Source organism: Pyxicephalus adspersus, chromosome 4, assembly GCF_032062135.1.
Source record: "Pyxicephalus adspersus chromosome 4, UCB_Pads_2.0, whole genome shotgun sequence".
NCBI lineage: Eukaryota > Metazoa > Chordata > Amphibia > Anura > Pyxicephalidae > Pyxicephalus > Pyxicephalus adspersus.
In genome coordinates this window covers 19,561,492-19,569,797 of record NC_092861.1, presented here as the reverse complement: position 1 = coordinate 19,569,797, position 8,306 = coordinate 19,561,492, and the positions used below count along the sequence as shown (strand labels likewise).

The 8,306-nt window shown below is 37.4% G+C and overlaps 1 protein-coding gene across 1 annotated transcript in view; it reads right to left on the bottom strand.

The window, feature by feature from the left end:
- Positions 1-1,725: 1,725 nt before the first annotated feature.
- The window catches only part of NBAS (NBAS subunit of NRZ tethering complex), a 412,001-nt gene continuing 405,420 nt past the window's right edge, over positions 1,726-8,306 (bottom strand). The window contains exon 52 of the mRNA XM_072407518.1: positions 1,726-3,705. Within this exon, the coding sequence (XP_072263619.1) occupies positions 3,430-3,705 (276 nt within the window). The 3' untranslated portion in view covers positions 1,726-3,429. The remainder of the gene's footprint in view (positions 3,706-8,306) is intronic.

Genomic DNA, 8,306 nt, shown 5'->3' with positions numbered 1-8,306 from the left:
GTTTGCTGCCATACGTTTTGCAAATGTTTTTGGTATAACATGAATTTATGGCACATGGAACAGGCAAATGTTAGTGATGCAAATAAATATTTAGACCAATATCCTTATTTGTGTAGAATGTGAGACATGTTGTGTGGAGGATAGGGTATGAGTGAGTAGTTGTGGGGAAGATAGGACCCTTAAACAAATCAGTAGCAAACCATACATATTATAGCCTGAAGCTTCAACATGTGACCATCATGCCTAAATATAAAGCCAAACAATATGTGAACAACCCCCCAAATATTTAAATACAGATAATATCAATGGTACAGCATACAAAGACATTGCAGATAACTGAAGGATCCTGGTCTGTTCCAGCATGAGCAAGGTTCATAAAATATATGAAATGCCTGGGATCAAATGGAATGCTCATTGTAAAACATTATTATGTCCAACGTAAGTACCCAATCTTCCATTTTCTGTGAAATCAGAACATATTTGCATACTTCCTAATTTTGCGAAAAGCCTTACCAGAACAGCGGATGTTGCAAAGAAGGGTGAAAACATAATACACAGAATGTTTTTTTTATAAGGATGTCAAACATGCTCCTACAGGTGACCACAAAAGTTCTGCCCTATGATGTCCATTAACCAATGACCTGACACCCACATAGGATGGGGACCTAGAAGCCCATTTATAAAGAAGTGGTGAAACGTTCCCTATTTTTAAAATATGATAACCACTTTTGAAAAAGCCACATTTCCAAAAGGAAGATCAGATTTTGTATTGTGGCATTCGGTAGTGATCATACTAAGTTGCAGCTGACCATTGATTGCAGTGGCACAGCTAACAAAAACATGCAGCTGTCATTTCTAAAATGTGAATATTGCGCAAATGCAAAACTTAGACACCTAGTGTGCTTACATTACCCTCTAGACTCCCCCTCCCCACACACTCTTAGGCTACTTACACACTTGCAATAATTATCGTTGGAAATGAACAATCAACTGATAATCGTTAAAAAAAAGAACGACTGGCCAATGACAACGTGGAATGTCGCTGGAAACGAACTACACACCCAGTGGATCTGTTTGGTTGACGATCGTTCTTTATTGTGTGTATAGTCGTTCAGTGATCGTGGATGTTTCTGAAGTACACTTTCTCTGGTACTTGTCACTTTCTGCATTGTTCAAATGATCTTATCTAGTGTGTGTACATTATTGGTGGATTATATTTGAACGATGGTATCGTTACATGTACAGAATTGTGCACTATACGATCATTCAAAATAATCGTGAATAATTGTTGATCGGTCGTTAATCACTCGTTTTCTAACGATAATTATTGCACGTGTGTACGTAGCCTTACTGGCCTATCATCGTGATTGAACTGCTTTGCTGGCCAACAGAAAAGTGTGGGAAGCGTGGGCAAACTCCGCTCTCCCCATGGTTTGCCAGATCTTTGCCATTCAGAGAATGAGATTTGCTGCCATTTTCACCTGCTAGCATCTTTCAGATCTCTTTAAATTACAGAACAAATTGTTGTATTCATCATTTCTTGAGACGGATGCAGTTTTCCTTTGAGAAAGATTTTACTCCAAAAGTTGCTCATTTCACATTCTTGCTTTCTGTATGCAAAGTCTCATTATGGTGGACTTACGCTTTGATAACTATACCACTTAAGCTTCATTCCATCAAAAGTTTTAATGCAAAAGATACCAACATAAAACTAAATGAGAATCCTTAAAGTTTTATCAGGCTGTTTTATTTTATTACATCAACATAAAAATATCCATATGGCTTTCCAGTTTGTCATTTCTCTGTAAAATGAGCAAGATGTTTGCTTCCATAAATATGCAAAGTAAAATGACATAGTTACATGCTGTAGTATGACAGAAGAAGCACTCGGGACATCAAAAGAAGTTAGAATTTCCTATTATCAGATGTCATGTCGACATAAACAAACATCAAATAAAAAGCCTCCTTTGTACTGGAAGGAGTTTAAGAACTTTAATGATCTTAGATGATGTAAACATGTGAACGTCAGTTTATTAATTGAAGTTATATTTTAGACACTGTAGAATTTAATTTGCTCCTCTGGGAAGTCTAACATTTGGGTATCAGAACGGCCAAACAAGCAAGGCAAAGCAAAAACAAAATGTTGTCTTAGCTAATATCCTCTAAAGGCTGCATGGCTCTAGAACCCTTAAAATAACTTTCAGGTCTTAAGGGAACCCCTACTACCCCTTATTTTTCCACAGCTCACAGTAATTTAATGTAGTGGTCACTGGGAAGAATATCTCTTACATTGCTGGCCATTGGTAAGAATGTTACCCTTACAGATAGCCAAAAAGATCATTGGTATCAGTGAAACTGACCTGAGCGACACAAAGTGCTCATTGTTTAGGGTACACCTAGAACCTTGAAGGAACCCTGGTTAAGAAACATTGTTCTAGATGATTTCTGGACATCCCCATTCACATATGCCCAACACAGGGAACTCAATCAGTGACTTTAGGAATGAGAATGGGCTCTTTAAGGCATAAGTAGCAGACAGCAAGATGTAATGTATTCTGCATTCATACATTTGCTCATGATACACAGTGACTGCCTGTGCAAAATAGGATCTGTTTTGGTAATTATCTTCAAATTTGATAACAGGTAGGCAATGGGTTTTATGAAAACACAGAATTAAAAATTAATAAAAAAGAGAATTACATTTTCCAAGGGGATAACAAAAAAAAAAACAAAAAACAAAAAAAAGAATAATGCATATGAATGTTGAGAAAGATGTCCTAAAAGCAACTTTTTAAGTCTGCCCTGCAATCTTTATGATGTTTTCTAAAAGAAATGTATACTTAAATGGAATGAAAACATTTTATAGGCAGAGTGCAGCCTAGGAGTTTACTAACAAATAGAAAGGGAGAAACTGATGAGTCAAATCCCAAAGTCCTGCTACTGGCTCAGCCTATTAAATGTCTCCACACAGGAAGAGAAAGGCACACTTCATTGAATCATTCCTTTTCTAGATCAGATCTGGGTAGTTCCTGATTTCCTAGATTTTTCTTCTCCAGAAGATGTATTTGTATTTAAGCTGTATGTCCTGCCACAATATTGTTCTTTAGTTTTGTCTAGAGGATAAAATGGTTAAAATGGACAGGAGGCAAGGGAAAAATATTTGCTTGTGAACTTCCAGGCTTTGCATTTTAGGTTAGCTTCTGATGTCAATGGATAAAGCCGATGCTCTATATGCTCTATGAAGAAACCAGTCCAAGGATTCAGCATTTCTGTACCCTGTTTATTCCCAACTAGAAATAAATAAATGTATCCACTGACACCAGAAGCTGGACTAAAAAAGCCAACATCAGACCGTTACAGTTATTGTAGGGCAAAAGAAAAATGTTGTAGAAGAAACCGTGCATAGCTTATTTTATTTGGCCTATTTATCTATAACCAGCGTTTAAGACTTGAGAGTGCAGAACTGAAGGTTCGAAGAGCAGGATGTGTGCCCCTGTATGTCATCAGAAGGGTCCCAGCTTCTGCTTTGTGTCCAGAACTATGAAGCTGTTTCGCTATTTCCTCCACGTCCCAGTGACCATCCTCTTGATTGGCCAGTAAATGGTTAACTAGGTGCGGGTAATAGATGGTTCCTATGCATTGTACCAGCAGCTTGGCATCCAACAACAAGGAGAGCATTTCAGAGTCACAGTTAGAGTCATTGACCTAAGAAAGAGGAAATAGAAAAATACAGGTGAGAAAAAAGTAAGGTTGCACATATTCTTCTTTATATATTGCAGTCACTTGGAAGAGCCAACAGACAAAAGCCTTGGCACAAAAAGTGTTCTATTCTTAGTTACAAATCTCGTCTCCTTTCATGACTCAGAGCATCACATTTCCAGGATGTAAGAGAGAGAAAAGATATTGTGCAAAAACGCACAGACAACACAACACAGGATTATTTCTGACTGCATGTTGAACCAACCTTCATTTTACATCACTTTAATGTACATGTAATGCAGGTTTAATGTAGTATGTCAAGCACCAGAGGACTGAAGTCATGTTGTTGTGACATTCAAGAAGCACTTCCAAGCTCCCGGCCAAAGAGCCTAGTGGGGGAGAAACTCTTATCATAGAACTATATGAAGTCACTATTACTAATAAGCCATTATTATTATGAGAAGACACTGGCTGTATTTTAATTGTACTGGAGGGCTTTTTAGGTATTTTGGCAGACCTGACTATAAATTTTCTGTTTACCATCATGCTCCAATAGATATGACTAGTATAACAGAAGAACTGCATAAAGGAGCAATACAGAGAAGATTCCCTTCTTCTTATCAGGGCCATTCTGTGAAGGAACAGGAGTCCAGTAAGAAGACTTAAGAATTAAGACCTGGAGGAAACCTAGGTTGGGCAGCACAATGGCTCAGTGGTTAGCACTCTTGCCTTTGCAGCACTAGGTGCCAGGTTCAAATCTCAGCTACGACACTACCTGCATGGAGTTTGCAGGTTCTCCCTGACTGGGTTTCCTCCCGCATTCCAAAAACATGCAGTTAGGTTAATTGGCTTCCCCCCAAATTTTGCCCTAGACTGTAATAAAGACAAATGGCTATAGTAGGGACATTAGATTGTGAGCACCTTTAAAGGACAGTTAATCATATGTATTTTGGACTTTAAGTGCTCCGTAATATGTCGGTGCTATATAAATACTGGATAATAATAATCACAATATTTAACCTACCAATGATTAACTACATACAATCAAAAGATACATGAAGGGTTCAACCAGGAAAAATAGGCAATGTTCACACTGGCTAAGAGGTTGTGCTGTACACTTACTGCTTCCCCATGCCATTGAACTGCTGTCTATCCACCAGACATTCTGTCGGAGGACAATCTGTGCCTGTTATGTTATGAATGGAATGAGTTGGTGTATATGCTATAAACCAGCTACAAAAGGAGGTAAATCCCTTGTGAAGGCTGTGCTTTGAAATTTTTGTCTGTTGTGCCAGATAACCTTTTCTGGCAATGTCAATATGTTCCACTTGTCCTAAATGGGATTTTGAACATCTTCCACCAATTATTGTTTGCCTGAGCTGGTGTCAAGTTTTGAGACTGTTACTAATCAAAGCATAACCGGTAATATCACTCTTAGAACATGCAGCACAGTAACCCCACTTCAGAATATATGGCCAACCACCTTCCGGCCAGGAAAGAGCAATAATGTTAAACAACGACCAACAGCCAACCGTGATGAATCGTCATCTTTGGTGGGAATAAATTGTTTTAGATACAATAAAACAGAAAGAAGAAATATATTGTGATTTAGCTCCCTGTCTACTTTATGCCACATATATAAGCATTATGTGTGTGGATCCCAAATGGAACTCTTTTGCCTCTGGATCGCAAACCAAAGATCCTATCACTAACAATAATCTAGTTTAACCCATATGGATCCATTCATTATTACATGTTTATAGTCATATATACCACCTTAGGGAGGCGTGCACACTGGCATATGCCTATGTTTTATATTGACCTTATTAATAAGGCCACAGCAATTAAAACTTAAAGGGACTTTGCTGCACCCTTTTTTTTTCTTTTTTTAAAGTGCTGTCTACCTTTCTATGTAAAGTAAAAGAATTAATCAGGCTTTAAAGATTTATGAGATTTAGGCGACTGAGTTTACATCTACTTAAATGACATATTATTTAGTATTTTTAAAGGTAATTTAATGTAATTAGGTAATTTAAATGGTTTTATGATAGTTATATACCCCAGGTTTGTGAAGAATCCACAGGTGGGACGGTACAAAAATGTCATTGCAGTGAGATCAATAGCCCTCATTATGTGATAGTGGCTGCCAGGGGAGACCAGGTACTGAGTGTATGATTATAAAAGTAAATGCTGATAATCAACAATCTTCAAGAAACAATATACAACTGGGACTTTCTAATAATATGGATGTAGATATTTCAACTTGAAAGCCCTTCAGCTAGAACTGAAGGCAATCATTTGTGAGATTCTTTTATTTTTAGAAAATGTCTTGAGAATACTTTTTTTTTCTTCTCCCTAATTTGCACAACTTATTTCAGTGCCCTAATTGGTAGTTCTAGGTTGGAGAAAATACATTACGAAAATGACTGTTTGGTGACTTACCATACAGAAATTGCACCCCAAGGTGCTTTCAAAGCCTTTTGTCGTTAGCTGCTCTCAGGATGTTGTAAGGAAACAAGTAAGCCTGGTAATTACCAAATATGCATTACTTCTTTTACAAACTCCTCAAGGCTTTTGGAAAACTAGATTTTTAATGTTTTTTGTTTGCAAAATGTTTCAGATGAGCAATTTTAATAACATGTAAATTAAAAGGGAAAACTGATACTGAAAGTCAAAGAAACAGACTTCTATTTTTTTGTATGTGTGGTACCTTAGGCAAATCAAACATCTTAACACCTCCAGACTGAACGTATCCTAGAGTTACAGAACTTCAAACATTTGGGAAGAGAATGAAAAAGGTCTCCCGCAGGTGTAATAAGTCTCTCAACTGTAGAGATTTAGGAGGAATTCTCTGTAGAATTTACTGATACTCATTATTAGCAGAGTTTTTTAGGTTTTGTTTTTTTTTAAAGCAACAAATTGCTGCAGATATATTGGGGACGCTCTAATATATAAAAAAATCTCATTCTTAGTTATCTACACATTAGTCTGTTTAGGATTTGTATAGTAAGCAAGCCTTTTTTAATTCCAGCTGCACCAGAGCATTATTTTTTCCTTTTACCTTGCTCCTGTACTGAGAAATGGCTTTTATTAGTCCATGTAACATTGGGTGTTTTGGGTTAGTTCCTATTGGTATAGAAATACATCTCTGAAAAGCTCATGCTTAACCACAGTGTGAGGACAATAAAGCTAAATTCATAAAATTATTTCATGGAAATAAGGAAGTGGTGTTTTACTGGAAAATGGAGTAGAAATGGACAGAGAGGGCAGCAATAACCAAAGTTATGTAGTCCAGCATGGAAGAACTAAAGGCAGATAACACTGCTTGGGATTTAAGTGTTGTCAGCTAACAACACACAATAGGAACTTCTATAAATTTGTGACAATGGCAGGTATTTTTCTGTACTTGCAGCAATTCTAAATGAATAAAACATGGTGAAATACATACATCTTATAACAAATTATTATTATTACACAGTATTTATATAGCGCCATCATATTACGCAGCGCTGTACAAGGTCCATAGTCGTGTCATGTACTGTAAATCTAATTTAATTAGTTATCTTGCTGGAAGTATCCAACAGAAGATGGTAGGATGTGGCATTATTATTTCTATTCAGTATTTATAAAGCGCCAACATATTACAAAGCGCTGTACAAAGTCCTGCAGCTGGCTCTACCAAGTGGTTTTGGCCTCAGATATATGTAGGCATCATAAAATTGGTAATCAATTATTCACAGTTTAAGGAACCCCTAGCAACCTCTGGAGGAACCCTTTTTGAGAATGGCCGATTTACAGTAAACTTCTGTTATGATAAGGCCACGTTGGTAGAGACCAGACTTTTCCACATGCTAATCCCATTGATGACATTTTAATATTATTACTACACTGTATTTATATAGTGCTGACATATAACGCAGCGCTTAACAAAATCCAGTCATGTCACTAGCTGTCCCTTAAAGAGGCTCTTCAGTCTAATGTCCCTACCATAGTCATATGTTATTAACACCATCTAGGGTCAATGTGGGGGGAAGCCAATAAACCTAATTGCATGTTTTTTAGAATGTTGGAGGAAACCGGAGTACTCAGATGAAACCCACTCAAACATGGGGAGAAATTACAACCCTACCATATGAATCTTGCAGCAGAAACCAAGACATAACAGACCAGGCAATGTTTTTCTTGTCCAATTTTGGTGAGCATTTGCAAATTTTAGCCTTGGGTGCCTGTTCTTAGCTGTCAGGAGGAGGAGTCCCTGGTGTGGTCACCTGCAACTGTAGCCCATCTGTTTCAAGGATTGACGTGTTGTGCGTTTAGAGATGCTCTTTGCCCATCTCTGTTGTAACATGCAATACTTTGAGTTACTGTTGCCTATTATTTTTAGCAGTCCTTTCTCTCTGATCTCTGGCATCAACAGCATTTTCCACTAGAGAACTGCAGCTCACCGATTATTTTCCCGTCATTTTCTGTAAACGCTTATGATAGTTGTGCAATACCAGCAGATCATTAGTTTATGAAATACTCGAATGAGCCCGCTTGGCACCAGCAACCATGCCAATTTTAAAATCACCTAAATCATCTTTCTTCCCCATTCTGATTCACAGGTT